The 21968-nt window shown below is 42.0% G+C and overlaps 1 protein-coding gene and 1 long non-coding RNA gene across 3 annotated transcripts in view; one reads left to right on the top strand and one right to left on the bottom strand.

The window, feature by feature from the left end:
* The first annotated feature begins 561 nt into the window (after nucleotides 1-561).
* The window catches only part of ACP3 (acid phosphatase 3), a 44848-nt gene continuing 23441 nt past the window's right edge, over nucleotides 562-21968 (top strand). The window contains exons 1-6 of one of the 2 annotated variants that reach the window (XM_032409208.1): nucleotides 562-722; nucleotides 7823-7918; nucleotides 11428-11514; nucleotides 12168-12320; nucleotides 17646-17744; nucleotides 20891-20983. In XM_032409208.1, coding sequence (XP_032265099.1) covers nucleotides 606-722; nucleotides 7823-7918; nucleotides 11428-11514; nucleotides 12168-12320; nucleotides 17646-17744; nucleotides 20891-20983 — 645 coding nt within the window. In that variant the 5' untranslated portion in view covers nucleotides 562-605. The remainder of the gene's footprint in view (nucleotides 723-7822; nucleotides 7919-11427; nucleotides 11515-12167; nucleotides 12321-17645; nucleotides 17745-20890; nucleotides 20984-21968) is intronic. The other variant, XM_032409209.1, reaches the window with a different exon arrangement.
* LOC116635294 overlaps nucleotides 7363-21968 on the bottom strand; it is a 43209-nt gene continuing 28603 nt past the window's right edge. Inside the window, exon 3 of the long non-coding RNA XR_004300130.1 lies at nucleotides 7363-7401. This is a non-coding gene — a long non-coding RNA (uncharacterized LOC116635294). The remainder of the gene's footprint in view (nucleotides 7402-21968) is intronic.

Here is a 21968-nt window from a genome sequence, read left to right as displayed (position 1 = left end):
TTTCAAAATAAAATTTCTCTTACTTTTCTTCAATTTAAAAACACCTCTCAAAAAAAAATAAATAAGTAAAAATAAATAAAAACACCTCTCTAGACTACATGAGAGTTTTACAAAAGGAGGCCAAAATATGCCAGTACCCGCAATTCCTTCCATATTACTGTGCTTATATTCCTGGATTCCCAAAAGATTAGGAATCACTGGCCTAAGGTTTCCAAAGTCAAGGTAGATCCCTTTCCCAAGTGACAGGCACAGACCAAACACTCTATCACACCCTATCTAAAGAGAATGGTAAACTTAAAAAAAAAAAAAAAAAAAAATCTCCTAACATGCTCCGTGACCTTGAGCAACAGCTTTCCCCTCCCTGGAGCTCAGTGTTCTACCTTAAATCCAGAAGCCTGTGCTCTCTCACACCCAGCCCCCAAATTATCTGACCAGACACTTGCCAAACCCCGCCCCAAACTACCTGGTGATCTTACTACTTCTGAGTCTAACTCCTCCCAGTGACTCCTTCCCATTCTATCTCTTTGTTAAATAGCTTCCCCTCTAATGGCTTTTGTTCTGGAAACAGCACCTCCGAACTCCTGCCCGAGACAGCACTCCCCAGCATGAGGGCTGCCCTGCTCCCCGTGGCCAGGGCAACAAACCTTTGCCTTAGCTGCTTGCTTCTGCTCTCCTGGGTAGGCCGAGGTGCGGTAGCTAAGGAGCTGAAGTTGGTGACGTTGGTGAGTAGGCATTTCTCATTGTTTTTCTCTTAAAACTTTTACCAGCAGGGTCTGATACCCAAGTATCAGGTTTCACTTTACCCCTACTGCTGTCTCCCAGAGACCAAACTCAGAAAGTGAATCATCAAGTTTCGCAAGTTCCTCCTAACGAATGCTTAACGTGTCCTGACAAAAAGCGTTTGCTTTGGTTATTTGTGCCTTTGCTGCTATTATTTATTTATTCACTTACTTCACAGCTGCCTTGAGTGCATTTCCTTCTGTAGCCACACGATGCTGGGGGGGAAGCCTCCTCTAGCCACGTTAGCACCAGGAGCTAACCAGGCTTCATTCAGTGTAATTATTTAAAAACAGTCATCTTCTACATGAAGTAGCCCCTTCCCCTTTTCTTTATCAGGAAATTGGAAACTATATTTGTAAACAGATTTTGAAGCATGAAAGTGAAACTAAATTCGAGATTTCGAGGAGGACTTCCTGATATGCAGATTTGGTTGATCATTAAAATAATGTTTTTCTCCACCTGGGGCACGTGTGACAAGTTATGGGAAAAGAGGGGTGGCTGGTGCGAGAGGTTAAGGAAAGAAAATATACTGTTGACGTTGTCTTCAAAATAGGTAGGAAGGGGGTTTGCCAAGTGAAGGGGATTTATCACTTTATCTGTATGAGTCCTGGGATTAATCCCTCGGTTTCTCTGTCTGTGATTTTCTCTGTATCTCTACTTCTCTTGAGCTGTTTCACTCAGTCTCCTCCGCCTCTGACCCTCTCTTTGTCTTTCACACCCGCTCTCTCAATCTCTTTCTCTTCCTCACCTTTTTTTATTTGATAGACTGACAATATGCTGACAAATAAGTAAATTTTCTTACTGTAAGAATACTCAATTTATTTCTGTAATTTGCAGGGAGGTCACCTTTTACCTAAAAATCAAACATGAAGTTCCTATTTCCTCAGCTTAGTGTATTCAGAACTCCTTTCTTTCCCTTCTACAGAAACAAATTTCTGACCATATGATTATGCAAATTATCTTTACTAGGTCCTAAGTCAACACATGAGAGAGAATCAGAGAAACATATCATCAATTTATTTACAAATGATTTACCAGCTGTCACACTTCGGTGCTGAAAAAAAGAAATGTGTCATATCATGTACCTTCCGTAGAGAAATCCGTGCAAGTTGGACTTTTACTTATATTCATGGGTTCCTGGCCGACACGTGCATTAAGCAAGTGTGGGGACGCCGCGGAAATGGCACTGTCAACACTGTCAGTGTGTGGCAAGTTGGTTGAGAGGTAATCCTCTCTGAGATACTACCATGAACTTGCAGTTAACCGCATGTGGTCGATTCACTCCCTGTTTTACTCCAGCGCAGGCTCACTTCCCTCGACTACCAAACTGTTGTGGGCTTCCTTTCTCCCCCTTCATGCTCAGGTACCATGTGTTCAGGGACTACAAGTTAATTCTTCCCTACGAAAAACCTGACAGGGGCGCCTGGGTGGCTCAGCCGGTTAAACATCTGCTTTCGGCTCAGGTCATGATCCTGGAGTCTTGGGATCGAGCCCCGCATGGGGCTCCCTGCTTATCGGGGAGCCTGCTTCTCCCTCTGCCTGCCACTCCCCCTGCTTGCTTTCTCTCTCTGACAAATAAATAAATAATATCTTTAAAAAAAAAGAAAAGTAAACCTTACAAAGATAGCTCTCCTGGAGCTAAAAGGAATAAATCATATTTATCACACAGGGCTAATGTTAATTTTTCCTACCAAGGCTTTCTTCCATTAATGGTAGATGAAGGGCGACTTAATACAAATTTCTTGGCCCTTACAAAACAATATCTAAGGACTTAAGCAATGAGATACTACTTTCTTCTTTTTATTGATTATGGAGAATATATGACTATAAATGGTTAAATTATATGCCCAGGCAAATCCTTAGAAAATCATTAGAACCGGAATAAAAGAAAGGTGCCTCTGCTCAAAGTGGTAACCTTTGTAACAATAACCAATCATTACTCAATGCTTATTATATGCCAGGCATTGTTCTGAGAGTTCGATATGGAAGATGTCACATTATCCTCCCAACAACCCTGTAAAGTAGGGTTGTTAGGAAAACACAGGATACCCAGTTACATTTGAATTTCGGGTAAACAAATAATTTTATGGTATAAAGTATGTTTCGTGCAATATTTGGGCATCCTGTAGTTTGGTTTGCTACATCTGGCAACCGTTCTATAAAGTTTTATAAAAACCTTACTACCTCGGGCACCTGGGTGGCTCAGATGGTTAAGCGTCTGCCTTCCGCTCAGGTCATGATCCCGGGGTCCTGGGATGGAGTCCCACATCGGGCTCCCTGCTCCACGGGGAGCCTGCTTCTCGCTCTGCCTCTCTCTCTCTCTCTGTCTTTTATGAATAAATAAATAAAATCTTTAAAAAAAAAACCTTACTATCTCTATTTTATAGATAAAGAAATTGAGACACAAAGAGGTTAAACAACTTGGCCATAGTTACACGGTAACCGTGGTGTAGTCAGGATTTGAATCCAGGCTGTATGATCGAGGAGGCTATGCCCCTAATCACTACACATATTCCATTCCTGCTGTGTGCATTTAAGCCAGCATATGGAGCTGAGATCTCCCCCTGGAGGTTAGGTGTACAGACTTAACACATCATCAGTAGGTAGTTTCCTCGCTGTTTCTCTGTGATCCAAGAATAATAAATCTTTCCCACTTCTGAAAAGCTGTTCTTGGCAGAAAGAGGAGGAAACTGTCCTTGGTTCTTGTTCTGTCTCATGAACAGAGTTATCACACAATCTTTTAAAACAGGTTTATCAACATGTGTCCCACGGGATACTAGTTTGACAAGTTGTTAACAGGAGTTGCTTGGTTAAAAAAGTGGGTTTCAATAGTCAAATCCGTTTGGGAACAGAACAAGAGTTACACTGTATTTCAGGTCTCTAAAGGGCAGGACTCCTCAGTCTTTAATATTCTAATATGTGTGGGCACCTGGGTGGCTCAATTGGTTAAGTGTCTGCCTTTGGCTCAGGTCATGATCCCGGGGTCCTGGGATCAAGTCCCATATTGGGCTCCCTGCTCAGTGGGGAGTCTGCTTCTCCCTCTCCCTCTGCCCCTCCGTTCATGCTCTCTCTCACTCTCTTGCTCTCGCTCAAATAAATAAATAAAATCTTTAAAAAAATAATAATATTTTAATATGTGCTGTAGCTTTAAAGGAAAGGATCTAGTAGTAAACTATATTTCCTAAACTTTGACCACAGAATCCACCTTCTTCTTTGTCCAGAGTGTCCCACTTTTTCCAGAGTGTCCCCTTAGAGAATCATTATTTCTAACTTTTTAGAGAGAGACTAATAAGTATGGTGAGTATGGGATGTCAAGGGAGACGTCTCTTGGTTGCCTTTTTCAGGAGGGACCTGAATTTAGTGACCACCAGGATTAGAAGTAGAAGTAGGACATTCCAGGCAGGTAGAACATCACCCCCTGAGGCTAGAACAATGTATTGATGGAAGAGCAGGGGCTCTGTGGCTAAGTGTTTTTAGCAAGAGCGTAAGGTAGTAACATCGAGGTAGGCAGGGCCAGATCAGGTAGGATGATGTAACACACAGAATCTGCTCAGCCGACTTGATGGAGAAGGATCATTCATGGGGGTACCAAACCATGGCTCTTTTTTAAAAAAAGTTACCTGTGATCTAAAAGGATGAAGTGAATGTGATGTGGTGAGGAAAACAGTGGGTAGCAATCATGAAAACTAGGAGATCTGGACGGCTCATTCAATCTCTTTGAACCTCAGTTTCCTTCTTTGTTCAGGACAGCAATAGGACCAGCCTGGCCTCACCGGAGTTGTGAGAATTGAAAGAGAGAGCAGGGAAAACACTGTACAAAATGTGGAGGGTTGCAACCACATAAGGGGTTGTTCTCCTGGATGTCTTCCTATTGCAATTACCACTAGGACTGCAAAATAGTCCTAGGCCTGACCCTATATGTTTAGGTTTCTAAAGGATTTCATAGAGTATGATTGCTGGACTGAGAACAGAAGTTATAAATTCGGCAGAGCTGCATTTAAGAAGTTTGCCTTACCACAGGCTTAAAAGAGCACCAAGGCGGGGCGCCTGGGTGGCTCAGTCGTTAAGCGTCTGCCTTTGGCTCAGGTCATGATCCCAGGGTCCTGGGATCGAGTCCCACATCGGGCTCCCCGCTCGGCGGGAGGCCTGCTTCTCCCTCTCCCACTCCCCCTGCTTGTGTTCCTGCTCTCGCTATCTCTCTCTCTGTCAAATAAATAAATAAAATCTTTAGAAAAAAAAAAGAGCACCGAGGCACAGTCCAGAGGCTCCAGCTGAAACTCCAGGAGCTCAAGAATGCACGTGTGCACTTGAGGGTACTAACTGATATGCATGCGGGCGCATGCACCCGCACACATAGTGATTTCCAGCATCTGGGGGCAGGGAAGGGATGGTTTATTAATTGTCTCTGGGAGACACCCCTTCTGAAGAGCTCACAGCATGTGTGAGTCACTACCTCAAAAACCCTTAAAACCTACTACAGTATAAGGGAGTACAATTATTCCTGACCTGTAAGGACAGAGTAAGAAAACTTGTTCAAACCTGTGATTATGTTCCAGGGCTCTGCTGTTTAACCCTCCTCTAAGGGAACCATGCTTATTTTTCTCCCCAGCCTATACTGTCATTTAGATGCATAATCTCAGTTTTATTTTTTAAATAGGATTTGGGATTGTTTCTTACATCAAGGTTTTCCTCTAGTGCAACACCTCCACCTCCCCCCGCAACACACAGAGCTTCCAATCTCAGAGGAAAAGACCAGAGTTTATAAAGAAGCCCCAGATCCCAGATCACCCACTGGTGGTGGGATGCTGAGGGGTGCGTTTTAGCAGAGAAATGAGCCCCTTACACGGGTTAAGAATGCTGGCATTGAAGGCACACGGTTTGTGTTTGGCTCTCTGCTGTGCCACTTACACGCTGTGTGACCTTGCGGAGGTCACTTACCTAGGGCTGATTTCCTTGTTTGTGAAATGAAGATAATAATCATAAATGCTTTGGAGAACTGATGAATGGATTAAATCATGAGAAGCATTTAGCACAGTTTCTGGGACACAGCAAGCATTCGAAAAACCTTGAGGAGTTATTGTGGTTATAGGCTGGTAGGAAGTGTTGTAAATTATTTTGCTACAATGTCTCTCATCTGACTTCCCTTTGGCTAACTCAGGAGTTCTCAACCAGAGATGATTTTGCCCCCGATGGCACATTTTTTGTCAGTGTCTGGAGAACTTTTTGGTTGTCACAATTAGGGACCGCTCCTGGCATCTAGTGTGCAAAGGCCAGGCACGCTGCTAAACATTCTTCACTGGACAGGATAGCCCCTCACAAGGAATTATCCAGCCCAAAATGTCAACAGTGCTGAGGTTGAGAAGCCCTGGAAACTAAACATTGTAGGATTTATAATCTACTGAAACCACGTAACAGTTTTAGTTACTCAGATCTAGGAAAGTATTTTGCACAATTACCTGGGATCTAAAAAGTCAAAAATATGTTTGGATTATAGAAAGAGCACTAATGAGGGGCGCCTGGGTGGCTCAGTTGGTGTCTGCCTTCGGCTCAGGTCATAATCCCAGGGTCCTGGGATCGAGCCCCCGCATCAGGCTCCCTGCTCAGTGGGGAGCCTGCTTCTCCCTCTCCGTCTGCCCCCCACACACACACTCATGCTCTCTCTCTTGCTCTCTCTAATAAATAAATAAAAATCTTAAAAAAAAAAAAGAGCACTAATGATTAGCCTTGATAATTTCTGAGATTATGCAGCCTTTTTTCCAGCCATGAAGGGACCATTCATAACAGCAGTTTCTTACCTGACCAAAATGATTTCTTAAGATCCACTACACCATGGTCTCTGTTTGCTGTAGCCTGTTCTACTGCGATTTTTATTTCTCACCAGTTGAGGGGACCAAAAGATAAGTTTTCTTTAGACACCAGAGACACAACCCAGGTCCTATAAGCCTCTCTCACTTTCTTGGAATCCCATCTGAAAGGTGGCCAACATTTAGGACTGTTCCTTATTCCGTGTCTACCGGAGCATCTTAGCCAGGTGGTGTCAATGACAAGTGCAGGAAATCTCAAATAATGCAAGGTGTTATGTGGCCCTCCTTTGTATTAAAAATGTTTGCTGGCATCAGTATAGACGTCATCTTGGATTTCTTGAGTGTTTTTCATGTCTTATCTTTTGCTTATAAAATAGCTTTGTATTTAGTTTGGTATTTTATTCAGAAAGCACATTGGAGTCATAAAATACCAAGGTTTTGAAAGTCCAGACTACTCTCCCCAAAGAGGAAAATGTGCAATCAAAATAGCATGACATGCATACAAATTCAGAAGTATGTTCTTAAAATATTAAGAATTAGCCTTTCTAATCTCCCTCTCCATAAATCCTTTATCTCTAATCTAAAAACTAATCATTGGCTCAAGATGGTCACAAATTATATGTGGCATTTAAATCTACTATTTTATCATATGTAAAAATTTTAACACCATAATTAAGGAAGAATACTTCTCATCAGTCTGTCTGCAATAAAGTGACCTTGCTAAGCTTTGTGTTCCTTCTTGCCCCAATATACAAACCAGTCTCCATGAGTGACTCACCTGCTTTCTAATGACTGACCGTCTTGTTACGTACATTACCTGAAACACAAGAAAGTGTTAGTGAGCTTAAAACAGCGCTTCTTAACCTGAGATTTACCTGGGGAGGTCTTTTTTTGTTTTTTTTTAAGATTCTTTTATTTATTTATTTGAGAGAGTGAGAGCGAGAGAGCATGAGCAGGGGGGATGGCAGATGGAGAGGGAGAAGCACACTCCCTGCTGAGCAGGGAACCCAATGCAGGACTCGATCCCAGGATCCTGAGATCATGACCTGAGCTGAAGGCAGACCCTTAACCGAATGAGCCACCCAGGCGCCCCTTACCTGGGGATGCCTTTAAAATCCTGATGCCCTGGCCGCATGCCAAGGTTAAGAACCAGTGGTTTAGAAGAAAATCTATTAGGATGAGCTGAGGCAAAACACCTAAGTGAAATTTGTAATGTTACTGTCTTGATCTATTTTCAGGTATTTAGGCATGGAGACCGAAGTCCCATTGAAACCTTTCCTAACGACCCCATTAAGGAATCCTCATGGCCACAAGGATTTGGCCAACTCACTCAGGTTGGTTGGATTTTCAGCTAAAGTTTGCTGATGAGTCTTAAGGGAAACTATGTGGAGTTTGTAATACATTGAAACCATATAACCACTTCAGTTACTCAGATCTGGGAGAATATTTTGCACAATTACCTGGGAACTAAAAGTCGAAAATGTGTTTTGATTGTGAAAGGCGAGGCACTAATGTTTAACTTCGACAATTTCTGACCATGACCAAGTCACCCCTAGTGACTAGTAACTGTAGGAAAATTGTATAAAATTGCTTGTTTTGATCTTCTTTTGCCCTGTTTGGGTTTATTAAAGCCTAAGAGCTGTGCATGGCAACAGATGAATACATTAGCTTAAAGATGCTGAGGAGAGCCAAGAGATACTTGGAAGCCTGCCCCCTGAGTTTCTCAGCCTCTTCCTGAGGAAGTAGAAAATAATATCATAATCGATAAACTGAATCAGCAGGGTTGGGAAGACAGGATTCCTCTGGAAGTGCTGATATCAAATTTTATTTTTCATCAGCTAGATATACTGGGATTGAGGCCTTCTTATAAATGGTCTTAAACATAGGGAGCCCTACTTCCTAAAGAGCACCAAAGGAGAAGGTGAAGGTGGGGTTGGTGGGGGACAGAGGCATCTGTAGTCACTGCCCCCGTGACCCACTCCCTTCTCTTGCAAGAGTGGATGGCTCTTCTGTTTGGAGCCAGCGACCACGTGTGTTGCTTCTGTCCCGACCAAAGCAATGTTTAAATACATTAAGAAAATGTCATAGAATGTTTAGAGTTGAATGTCTCTAAACATTTAACCAAATATGTAACTAAGCATTTAAACCAATGGGTCTCAGTCTTGGCTAAACATTGAAATTATTTGGAGAGCTTTAAAAAATATCGATGTCTGTCTGCCTCCCAGACAGAGATTCTTTTTTTTTTTAAACAAGAGATTCTTTTTTTTTTTTTTTTTTAGATTTTATTTATTTATTTGAGATAGAGAGAATGAGAGAGAGAGCATGAGATGGGGGAGGGTCAGAGGGAGAAGCAGACTCCCCGCCGAGCAGGGAGCCCGATGCGGGACTCGATCCCGGGACTCCAGGATCATGACCTGAGCCGAAGGCAGTCGCTTAACCGACTGAGCCACCCAGGCGCCCCCCAGACAGAGATTCTTATTTAATTCATCTAGGGTATGACCTGGACATTGGGATTTTTAGAAACTCCTTAGTTGATCAGTTGACTCTAATGTGCAGCCAAGTCTGAGAATCACTTCCCTAATTCGACCACAATGTTTCATAGAGGAGAAATCCCACAGAGGCTGTTTGAGGTCAGCATCTTTTGGCTCCCCGGTCAGAGCTCCTCCCACCATACCTCACTCCTACCCAGCTTTCAGCTCCTTAAACGAGAGAACATATATTATGAAATGATCACTGTTATAAATTTAGTTAACATCTGTCATTTCATAGAGATACAATAAAATGAGAAAGCAAAAAAAAAATATTTTTCCTTGTGATGAGAACTCTTGGGATTTACCCTCTTAACAACTTTCATATGTATTATAGAGCTATTTTATCCATAGTCGTTACGCTGTACATTAAATCCCTACTACTTATTTACCTTGTAACTGGAAGTTTGTACCTTTTGACCACCTTTTCCCCAATCCTCTCCCCCCCATCCCCTGCCTCTGGTAACCACAAATCTGATCCCTTTTTCTAGGAGATTGGTTTTAAAAATTATTTTTAGATTTCACATATAAATGAGATCATATAGTATTTGTTTTTCTCTGTCTGGCCTATATTATTTATATTATTTAGCATAAAGTCCTCAATGTTTATCGATGTTGTCATAAACAGCAGGATTTTATCATTTTTTATGGCTAAATAATATTCCATTATGAGGGGTGTGTGTGTGTGTGTGTGTGTGTGTGTGTGTGTACCAAACTGTATGCTGTATATCTTGAACTTATACAGTGATGTATGTCAATTATATCTCAATAAGACTTGGGGGAAAAAGAAAAAATGCAGATTCTAATTCAGCAGGTCTGACATAGGCCTAAGAGTCTTTATTTCTAATATACTCCAAGGTGAAGCCAGTGATGCTGGTACATGGCCACTCTTGAAGTCGCAAGGTTCTAGAGCTCAAATGCCTGTCCTTGGCCAGGTACTTGCAATCTACCTAATGACAAGGTGATGGCTTTCTAGGTCAGTGGTTCTCAAAGTGTGGTCCCTGGACAGGCAACATCACCATTACTTGGAAACTTGTCAGAAATGTAAATTGTCTGGCCCTCCCCACTGAACCAGAAACTCTGGGCTTCATTTCTGGGAACCTTATTTTAATGAATCCTCCAGGTGATTCTGTGCATGCTGACATTTGAAAACCACTGCTCTATAGAAGTTGACTCTTCAAAATTCAGCTGTAAGTTAGTACAACAAATTAGGCCCAAAGTACCTGCTTCTTTAGCTACCCATGTCATCCAGGAAACTAGCAAGACTCAGAGCACACATTACTCTTTCCCCACCTCCTTCCCCATCCTAGGGGGGTGGTGATGATCATGGTAGCCAGGAATACAAGCAAAGGAAGGAGTCGGACCAAGCAGAGGTTATAGGGACCACATCCTCTCTGACTCCTGAAGTTCTAATAAAACTCAGGATTAAAGACAGACTTGAAGGTAGTGTTTCTCAAAGCATGGCACTCTGCTGCACAGATCTGAATCACGTGGGGCACTTGTTAAAATGCAGATTCCAGGGCCACCCTGGGATCTAACAAGCAGGAAATCTCTGGGGGAAATGCTGAGGCATCTGCATTTCAACAAGCATCCCTAGGTAATTTTGCTTCTGATACACAGTAATGCTTGAGGATCACTGAACTAAAGCAATATTTCTCAGTGATTACTGGCCATCAGAATCTTAATAAGCTTGTTAAAAAGGGGTTCCCGAGCTCCACTCCCTGCCAAAAATTCTGGCTCAGAAGGTCAAGATGGGGCCTAAGACTTTGGTTTCTAACATACTCCCAAGTGATGCTAATACTGCTGATCCCCAGACCACACTTTGGGTAACAGATTCTAGTTTTTCAGGAACCAGGCGTAAATAAACTGTGCAGATAATAAATCATTATACCCAGAGGTTGAAAGTGATCTTCAGATTCATCAAGTCCAACCCATTATCAGATGGTTGAATTCTTCCACAAAACCTCCACCAAGTGGTCAACCAGCTCTCTTGAATGTTTCACCAACAAAGATGAGCCAGTGATGTTCTACCACACCAGAGATGAAACCATTTACTTAAATCAGATCAATCACCAGCTATTAACTTTGCAAAGCTCTATGTTAAGTGCTAATGAAGGTGCATGAGTTTTCTCAAGGAGTCATGGCTAAAGATTACAACTCTTTTTTCTTGTTTTCATTTAAAAATATGTCGTTGTTGTCGAACTATTAAATTACACCATGGTTTGCTCTATACATTCAATAAGGAGAGATGAGACTCATACATGAAATACACAGAATTTACTTTCACTGATTTTTGCTTTTATTTGTTCCCATAGCTGGGCATGGAACAGCATTATGAACTTGGACAGTATATAAGGAAAAGATATAGAAAATTTTTGAATGAGTCCTACAAACGTGAACAGGCAAGTTGGGGAGCCAAGAGTGGGAACCTATTTCCTTGAAAGAATTTAACATAATGTTGCATTTATAAAAGTGCTTTTCCAGTTTCCCAAAGAACTTACACAAGTCAGAGATCTTATTTACAAATGTACTCCTCTTTTTTTAAAGATTTTGTTTATTTATTCGAGAGAGAGAGAGGGAATGAGAGCATGAGTCAGGGGGAGGGGCAGAGGGAGAGGGAGAAGTAGACTCCCCGCCAAGCAGGAAGCCTGATGCAGGGCTCTATCCAAGGACCCTGGGATCATGACCTGAGCCGAAGGCAGTAATTTAACCAACTGAGCCACCCAGGCACCCTAAATGTACTCCTCTCTATACAAATACTTTGTTCCTAAAAAATTTATGAACATGACTAAGTGCAAAATTTTATGGACACCTATTGGCTTGGCAATTAGCCACCACTTAATTGGTCTCTTTGTCAATTCAACTATTGACATACCAGGTGGCATTCTCATAATACTGTCTCTTCTATAGTAGATATTATGATCATGATGCTACCACAATGTTTGCTAATGTTTTCATGTGAGGGTCCTGGCCTTTCTCAAATGTACTCTTTGCTCCACAAGGAAAAATGCACAGTTCCAATCAGTTGGAATCTCCTTTGATTTTCCCACTCTAGGTTTATATTCAAAGTACGGACGTTGATCGGACTTTGATGAGTGCTATGACAAACCTTGCAGGCCTATTTCCCCCAGAGGGTATCAGCGTCTGGAATCCCAGCCTACCCTGGCAGCCCATCCCAGTGCACACACTCTCTCTTTCTGAAGATCGGGTGAGTATTCTGGAAAAACCTCCTATTTGGCCTAGGAGGAGGAAGGCAGGTTGCCCAGTACTTGTGGGTTTGGAGGTCTAGACACTGCTTGGTCTGTGCAATCTTAATCCTTTTCTAAATAAAGCTGCGAAGGACAAAGTAGGACATAGGAAGCCCCAGGCAAGAGAGAGTAGGAACAGAATTTCAGTTTGGACCTTTATCATCCACTTTGTTTTGCCACCCTTTCAACAAATGGCAACATGGGGGCACCTGGGTGGTACAGGCAATTAAGTGGCCAACTCTTGGTTTTGGCTCAGGCCGTGATCTCCCAGTCATGGGATCGAGCCCCACATTGAGCTCTTTTGCTCCACGCTCAACGCCAAGTCTGCTTGAGTTTCTCTCTCCTTGTCCCTCTGCCCTTCCCCACCACGTGCTCACTCTCTCTCTCTCTCTAAAATAAATAAATAAATCTTTTTTAAAAAATGGCAATTTGCCCCTCTCCATCTTCACATGTACACACACACACACACACACACACACACACACAGAGTTCCCCTTGTTCCACTTTCAATTCCCAAGCTTTTGGTGCCCCACATAGGGTTCTCCTCCCTCCAGAATATTCTAAGACCTCTCTACCTACAAAATACCCCTCCCCACATGAAAACCCCCATTCTGAGGTAGGGGAAAAAAGAAAAGATTTGAGTGCAGAGTCAGTGACCAGCACTTTGATATGTGCCACCATATTTACCTTTCATAACAACCTTCAATGGGCAATATTACTGTTCTCCTTTTATAGCCAGGGAAATATGTGCTCAAAGAAAGAAACAAAATAGGCCCAGTGCCGCAAAGCTGGTAAGCATCACTACTGGGACTAGAACCAGGCCTATCTCATTCCAGAGCAATTTCCTTCCCTATAAACTAGTGGTTCTCAAAGTTATTATATTAGAATTACCTGAAAAAAATTTTTTTTAAATCCTGGCACCTAGGGCACTCTCTATCACAAATCGGGATCTCTGAGGGTGGGATGCAGGCATAGTACTTTTAAAATAATCCCCCTGGATGATTCTAGTGGATAGCCATGTGTGAGAACCAGTACCGTAAACCAAGCTGCCTGAATGAGGCTATTTGAGAGAAACTCTCAAATTTATTTTGCACTGGGTAGGATGCACCAAAAGCTCTTTAATATTTTCAGAGGAATTGCTTTTGGTTTTAAATAGTATAAAATAAATCTAATCTCCCAGGTGTGGAATTTAAGACTATATGAAGGAGGGGCACCTGGGTGACTCAGTCGGTTGGGTGTCCGACTCTTGATTTCGGCTTGGCTCATGATCTCAGGGTGGTGAGATCGAGCCCTGCTTCAGGCTCTGATGCTGGGCGTGAAGGCTGCTTAAGTTTCTCTCTCTCCCTCTCCCTCTGCTCCTCCCCCTTCTAAAAAATAAAAATTAAAAGAAAAAAAAAGACTATTTGAAGGGAAAGTTTTGGGACAAGGAATCCGTGCTAATTCCCCTGCAGTCCCACTATAAGCATGACCATGTCATCTCTTGGTAGCTGAGGCTTAGCATGACTTCTGCACTTGGACTGCTGCCCAGGGACCCCTGGGGTAGGCTTCCAACCTCTTTGCCCTGCCAGTATTCCTAGACATTTGACTTAACTGTTGCATCTGATGACGTAAGAATCTTTCCCAAATACTTTGTAGAAACAGCCTGACCCTGTCAACCTCACTCAAGGTAAGTCTACTCCAACCACTTTTTCTGGTTTCCTGACAAGACAGGGTGATTTGTTTGTACCTCTTTCCTTCACAGAATCAAGAGAGAAGTATTATGATGATCAGTATTCTTAGGAGTTTGTGAATATTTTCTTCCAAAAGAAAAAAAAATCGCTTTTGCCACAGCCTTTTCTGCATAGATAGACATGGACAGCAGCACCAAATTTAGCCAGTGTAGACCAAGGTAGATGTTTAACCCTTAATCCCGAAAGATAGTAATAAAATTATGTAGGAAAGAGACTATAGGAGCTAGCAGAAGAGGAAAAGAGAGGGGCGCCTGCGTGGCTCAGTCAGTTAAGCGTCTGCCTTCGAGTCAGGTCATGATCTCGGGGTCCTGGGGCCGAGCCTGCTCCTCCCTCTGCTTCTGCTCCTCCCCGCTGTTCGTGCACACTCTCTGTCAAATCAATAAAATCTTTAAAAAAAAACAAAGGAAAAGAGAAACAAAGGAGAATGAGGAAGAGAAGCAAGATTATCTACCCATGGCTTCCAGCTATGTCCTCACTAAGATAAAAACAGTTCTAACATCAACTAAGAAACCTAACAAACATCCATTAGTCAACACACAGTTATTCCCAGAGCTGTGCTAAGTGCTGTAGAGAAACATGAGGCCAGGTTTCTTCCCTAATTTATCACCCATTTGATGAAAACAGATTTGCATGTGTGACACGTGTAGACCAAGATACCAAGTGGTGGGCGATGAAGCAAGGACAAGCTGCACCTGCTAGAGGAGCTCACAAAAGGACGCCCGTGGCTCTACCACAGGGCAGCCATTCCAGCCTTCACGGAGAGAGTGAGAGCTTGAACCAGACCTCGGAGGAGGGAAGGAAAGGAGAAGAAGACAGCCCAAAAGCATGGCAGTGGGTGAATATACAGAGGGCTTGCCCTTCTGTGTCCAGAGTTCTTATTTAGAAGGAATGAAAATGTCTGACTATGTTGGGCACAGACAGGAGAAACTAAATATTTCAGGACGACTTGTGAAAACCTGGTTAAGAAATGGAAGAGCTTTTGTGAATTGCAAAATGCTGGTCAAATATTTAGATGATTATCCCACTTATTTTCAGCCTCTTTCAAGATGTGGGATGGGAAAACAAAAGTCTAGGAAGGCTGAGTAATTCCTAGACCTTTAAATGTCTAGTAAAACCTAGACCTTTAAATGGAGAGTCCTGTGCCCATTCCTCCGCAGTGCCGTTCCTTCGGTGGGAAAGTTGGAAGGCCATGCAGGGAAATTGAGCTATAAAGCCGCAGACATAAAAAGAACCTGTGCACATTCGTTCTTCAGTCCTGTGCACACATGATGAGCCGTGCTCCGAGGAATCTATCTGACCACGGTTTGGAAGGAAAGGATACTGGAGCCTCGGAGAACACCTGTTGAAGCCATTCAGGAATGAGGAAACGAAGGTTTGAAATTAGATGGTAAAGACATGAGAGGAAGGAAAGAAAAGTAAGGCAAATGACAGAATCAGGAAGCAACTTATTTTTATTTTTTTAAGATTTTATTTATTTGAGAGAGAGAGTATGAGTGGGGGGGAAGGGGCAGAGGGAGAAGCAGACTCCCCACTGAGCAGGGAGCCAGATGCAGGGCTTGATCCCAGGACCCCAGGATCATGATCCGAGCCAAAGGCAGACGCTTAACCCACTGAGCCACCCAGGTGCCCCAGGAAGCAACTTATTTTGAAAAAGTTTTCAGAGCAGCTACAAATATGCCAGGCTCTGTTCTCGGCACTGACAACACAGCAATGGACAAGACAGACAAGATTCTGGCTGTCCTTGAGATGACATTTTATAGGAAATAGATGATAAAGTAAAAAATAGTAATAATCTCAAATGGCGATGAGTTCCCCAAAGGAGATAAAGCAAGGTAATGTGATCATGGCTGGGCCTGAGTTAGAAGAGCCTGGTGGGAGTCACCAGGGGCAAGGTCTCGGGCAGGGAACAGTCTGCAGAGCCCCCAAGCCTGTGAGTTCAGGGGACAACAAGGAGGCCCCAGTGTTGCTGGAGAAGAATAAGGGGGCAGTAGCAGGAAAGCAGGACAGAGATCTCTAGGGTTAACTGAGTTTGGATTTTATTCCAAGTAAGATGAAAGCCTGGGAAGGTTATAAACTACAAAATGGCATGATCTGATTAATGCTTTAAAAAGATTTGTATTTAGGGGCGCCTGGGTGGCTCAGTCGTTAAGCGTCTGCCTTCGGCTCAGGTCATGATCCCAGGGTCCTGGGATCGAGTCCCACATCGGGCTTCCTGTTAGGCGGGAAGCCTGCTTCTCCCTCTCCCACTCCCCCTGCTTGTGTTCCTGCTCTCGCTATCTCTCTCTCTGTCAAATAAATAAATAAAAATCTAAAAAAATAATAATAAAAAGATTTGTATTTATAAAAATAAAACAAAAAGGATTAGGGTACTATGGTATGGAGAATGAATTGTAAAGATGGAAAGAATGGATGGATGCCTACCGACCAGATAGGAGGCTCTTGCATTAGTCGAAACACAGGTTATGATGGTTTGGACTGGGAGGGAACAATGAATATGATGAAGAGGAGTCTATTTTGGATATATTTTGAAAGTAAACAAGCAAAACTGATTAGTCTATGAAACAGGATGATAAATTTTACCATTGGCCAAAGTAGATAGATTACAAAGGCAAAATGGTTAAAAATGAAGTTGATTTCAGTTTTGTACATGTTAAACTTGAGGAAGCAAAGAAACATCCAAGAAGTGATGTCCACTAAGGGCTGGAAAGAGAAGACCAGCCACAAATGGAAAGTCAGAGCAACAAAATAAGCTGAGGAGTCACCAGCCTAGAGATAAGGTTACAGAGGATGAGGATTGTCCAATTTAAACTCACCCCTTTGTCCTCATAATGGGTTTTAATAATAATATTATTAATAATAATGCCCTTATTTGGACTGGAACTTAAGTCAATGAATGGTTAATCAATCTCTATCCGGAACCTCTTATTCATTTCTTTTTTTTTTTTTTTTTAAAGATTTTATTTATTTGACAGAGAGAGAGAGACACAGTGAGAGAGGGAACACAAGCAGGGGGAGTGGGAGAGGGAGAAGCAGGCCTCCCACAGAGCAGGGAGCCCAGTGCGGGACTTGATCCCAGGACCCTGGGATCATGACCTGAGCCGAAGGCAGACGCTTAATGACTGAGCCACCCAGGCGCCCCCTCTTATTCATTTCTCTATAGTCGTGTGCATGGGGTGGAGGGGCAGGATGCCTTTGCACACACATGTGTATCTCATGCTAGAAATATAAGAGGTCCAGTAGGAATCGAGATAATAGTTATATCAACATGGAAAACCAGGAAGTGTGAATATTTACCAACAACACAGTCCTATTTAGGCAAGTTCATGAAAGGGGGGGAAAAAAAGCTTTTCAGTTCTGGGTGCATATCCTACTATGTAAGACTTACAGACCATTTATCTCTTTTTCCTCAATTTTAGAATTTCCATTCAGCTCAAACACATTTGAATCTTTTATTCAGATCACTTTGCACCTAATGAGGCTTAAAATATGGCTGCAGCTTCTTTAGCAAAGTTCTTCTGACTAATAAAGACTTTGTGGTTTTTCTTTTGTCCTCAGTTGCTATACCTGCCTTTCCAGGACTGCCCTCGTTTTACAGAACTTAAGGAGGAGACTCTCAAATCGACAGAATTCCAGAAGAGGTTGCATCCTTACAAGGTTAAAAATCATGTCATTTAGTGTTGCACAGGAGGGTGAGGGTCAAGAAAAAGGTTGAAGCTCCAGCTTCTTAAAAAGTGTGGGAGGTGGGGCGCCTGGGTGGCTCAGTTGGTTGGGCGACTGCCTTCGGCTCAGGTCATGATCCTGGAGTCCCGGGATCGAGTCCCGCATCGGGCTCCCTGCTCAGCGGGGAGTCTGCTTCTCCCTCTGACCCTTCCCCCCTCTCATGTACTCGCTCTCTCTCATTCTCTCTCTCTCAAATAAATAAATAAAATCTTAAAAAAAAAAAAAAAGTGTGGGAGGAATGTGTCTGCCAGTGGCCAGTTAGAGCAGTGGGTTAAACATTTAATGACGGTCAGTCATCACTGTCTGGTCCCCTTCCCTGCGTGGGGCCACAAGCCAGTAAAGAAGCCAGTCCCTTTCTAATCCTATACCCGTGTGCCAGAAGGAACCAGACGAAAGTGCATGGCTGGGTCAGAATAAATGCAAGGCTAAAATGATCTGCCCTAATGATGCTGAGGGGCTGGGACCATTGATTTCATATATAAAGGATAGTCTTTTTTATTTTATGTTTCCACTTTGCAAAATACCCCTTTTTAAGACGATGCTTAAAAGGTAGATATAATGCTTTGTGTTTTTAAAAAACAAAATTTTGAATCTCTAACACATTTCCATGGTTCAAAAATTTTAAAAATATAAAAAGGAATACAGTGGAAAGTCTCTTAATGACCCCACAGGTAACTGATGGCAGCATTTTCTTATATAGTCTTGCGGTTTCTTTATGCATATGCAAATAAATATGAATATATTCTGGTAGTATCCCCTTTGCTACACAAAAGTAGTATACTGTATTCACAGAGTTGGACACCTTGGGTTTTTTTCATTTAACAATATATCTTAGAAATATTATTCAATCTGTACGTAAAGAGTTTCCTCATTTTTTATAACTGCATTGGAATTCGTGGACATACCATACTTTCTTTAACCAGTCTGTATTGATGGACAAGTGAGTCATTTCCAATCATTTACAGTCTGTATGAGTATCTTGTGCATCTAAATAATTTCACAAGAATATCTGTGGAATAATATAATAATAATTAACTTAGAGAATGCACAACTCTATGATGTTGAGTATTCCTTTCTTGGTACATTATCCTATTTGTTCTTCAAGAATTTTTTAAGGTTTTCTTCACATAGGTCTTTACATTTATCTTTAAACTTGTTTCAAGATTATAATATCTGCAAATAACCTTGGCTTACCTCAACTTTTCCAATATTTTTACCTCTGATTTCTTTTGTGTATTTGCACTGGCCAGTACTTAGAATAGAGTAGGACATAACAGTATTGGCTGTGAGCATCCTCATCTTATTTTTTATTTTAGAAGTGTTTCTCTATTAAGCATGCTGGCTTTAGGACCAAATAGAGATATTTATACCAAGTTAAGGAACTAACCATCTTTCCTATTTTTTTTATTGTTTTTATCAATACTAGTGTTTAATTTTTTGAAAAATCTTTTTGACATTATTTAAATACAATCAACGAGCACCTGGTCGATTAGGCGGTTAAGCATTTGACTCCTGATTTCAGCTCAAGTCATGATCTCAGGGTTGTAAGATTGAGCCCCAGGTAGGGCTCCGTGCTCAGCGGGGAGTCTGCTTCTCTCTCTCTCTCTCCCCCTCTGCCCCTTCCCCCAATGTGTGAGTGCTCTCTTTCTCTCTCTCTCTCAAATAAATAAGTCTTTAAAAATATATATATAATCAAGTTATTTTTCTCCTTGGATCAATTACTAAGGTTAATTATATTCGTAGATTTGCTACTAATGAGCCATCTTTTTTTTTTTTTTTTAAAGATTTTTTTATTTATTTATTTGAGAGAGCAAGAATGAGAGAGAGAGAGAGCATATGAGAGGGAGGAGGGTCAGAGGGAGAAGCAGACTCCCTGCTGAGCAGGAAGCCCGATGTGGGACTCGATCCCGGGACTCCAGGATCATGACCTGAGCCGAAGGCAGTCGCTTAACCAACTGAGCCACCCAGGCGCCCACTAATGAGCCATCTTTACATGTCTAGACTCAGGCCCCTTTTCTGGATATTGAATTATTTGTTAATATTTTACTCAGACCTTTTGCATTCATATTCAAAGTATCATTGGACTATAGTTTTCTTTTCTGACCAGTATTTTGTCACTGTCTGTGTTGCCCTTAGTTCATAAAATATTTTGGAAATTTTCTTTTTTTTTTTTTTCTTTCCCTATACTCTATAACAGTTAAAATAGCATTAGAATAGTTTACTCTTGAAAATCTTGGTCGAATTTCTCCATAAAGTCATCTGGCCCTGGGGCTTTGGTTTGGTTTGGCTTGGTTTGGGGGAAGATCTTCAACAATTGTATTTATTTTGTGGATATCTGTTTAGGTTAAATTGGCAAATTATATTTTCCTAGAAAATTTATCCATTAAATAATATCTTCCACAAGGATTCCCAGAAATTGCTGCCAAATTCATCAGGCAGATAGCTGAATAGTGGGTCTCATTACCATGACAATCCAAGAATAATACAGAACCTAGAGAAATGTTTGCATCCCACCCAAATTTCAAATGTATAGCTAGATAGCAGGTCCAGTTTCTGTGGTATATTCCTGAGGTGCTTTGGCCTAAGACATGGTTTCCCTTCTCATCTTGATCAGTCATTTATGTGTGAGTTCTACTTCACCTACTTCCCCAAAAATTTTGAGGTAGTACACTTGGCCTGATTCCAGGACAAACCAGGAACACGTGGCAGTAAGCCAGCATGCACCCACATTTTTACTGTAACCATGAAAAATGATCAATTAGTGTTTGTGAAATTCTTTGGGTTCATATTACCACAGCCAATATTCCTGGTGCACTTTTCTGTGAAGAACAGTGTTCTCAGTGGGGGCAGATTTGCCCCACAGAGAACACGGGCAATGTTTGGAGACACTTTGGGTTGTCACAACTGAGGGATTAGGGATGATGCTCATCATCTGGTGGGTAGAGTCCGCGGATACAGCCAAACATGCTACAAAGCACGGGGCACCCTCCACAACAAAATTATCCAGCCCCAAATATCAGTAATGCTGAAATGGAGTGACTCTAATGTGGAAATGTTTTCTCTGTCCGTGTGTGTTTCAGGATTTTATAGAAACCTTGCCAACATTTACAGGATACCACACCCAGGACCTTTTTGGAATGTGGACTAAAGTCTATGACCCTTTATTTTGTGAGGTAAAAGAAAAAAATATCAAAAATTAACTTGCAATCTGATTTTTTGACTTATGCCTATTTTGAAACAGATGAATACACTTTCTTACACTTTTTGGCAGATATATTAATTATGCTTCCTTTGACATTGAAACATAATTCAAGACTTCTTTACATTAAATTGAAAACTAACTTTTTCTCTCCATTATTTATGTTTTCACACTTTCGAAAATTGCAGGCAAAATTGCTTTTCTTCTATGTCTTGCCGTTTACTTATTTTTCAGTCACTCAGGAATGCTGGGCTCCTGTTACGGATTTTAATGAAAAAAAGCAATGTTATTATATAGACAGGGCCAAAAAAAAAGGGGGGGTACTTGATTTCTGGATATAGAAATAAGCAAGACAACTTTAAGCCAGGCTATTGAAATTGGTTTATTGGGAATCTCTTCCTTGCTATACATGCATATGAAATAACCTCTGAAACTCAGTTACCATTGGGGTTTTCAAGGCTAACTTGGTATTTTTCACTCACTATGCACCACCTACTGGCCAAAAGGAGTACTCTGTAATCCTGTTTTCCTGACTGGGTTCACTGAATCCTGGGGCAAAATTCTGACCACCCACAGGACTTATATCCACCTCTGATCTTGAGGTCATCATAAGGGCCTGGGTGCCAGCAATTATTTTCATGGTTCCGTGTCAGTAACAAACGACACAATTTGCCCCCCTCCATAACAGTTTATTGACCTTCACATGACCTTCCTGATATTTTCACTTTATCATTAACATCTGTTTCAAGGAAGATTTATTAGCCTTATAAAAGACTCTTGAGGGGCGCCTGGGTGGCTAGTCGGTTAAGCATCCAACGCTTGGTTTAGGCTCAGGTCATGATCTCAGGATTATGAGATCGAGCCCCATGTCAGGCTCTGCCCTGGGTGTGGAGCCTGCTTGGGATTCTCTTCCTCTTCCTCTGCCCCTACCCACCACACCCCCCCCCCCCCCAAAAAAA

This window comes from Phoca vitulina, unplaced genomic scaffold (assembly GCF_004348235.1).
Source record: "Phoca vitulina isolate PV1807 unplaced genomic scaffold, GSC_HSeal_1.0 scaffold10, whole genome shotgun sequence".
NCBI lineage: Eukaryota > Metazoa > Chordata > Mammalia > Carnivora > Phocidae > Phoca > Phoca vitulina.
This window is presented reverse-complemented; position numbering and strand designations above follow the sequence as displayed.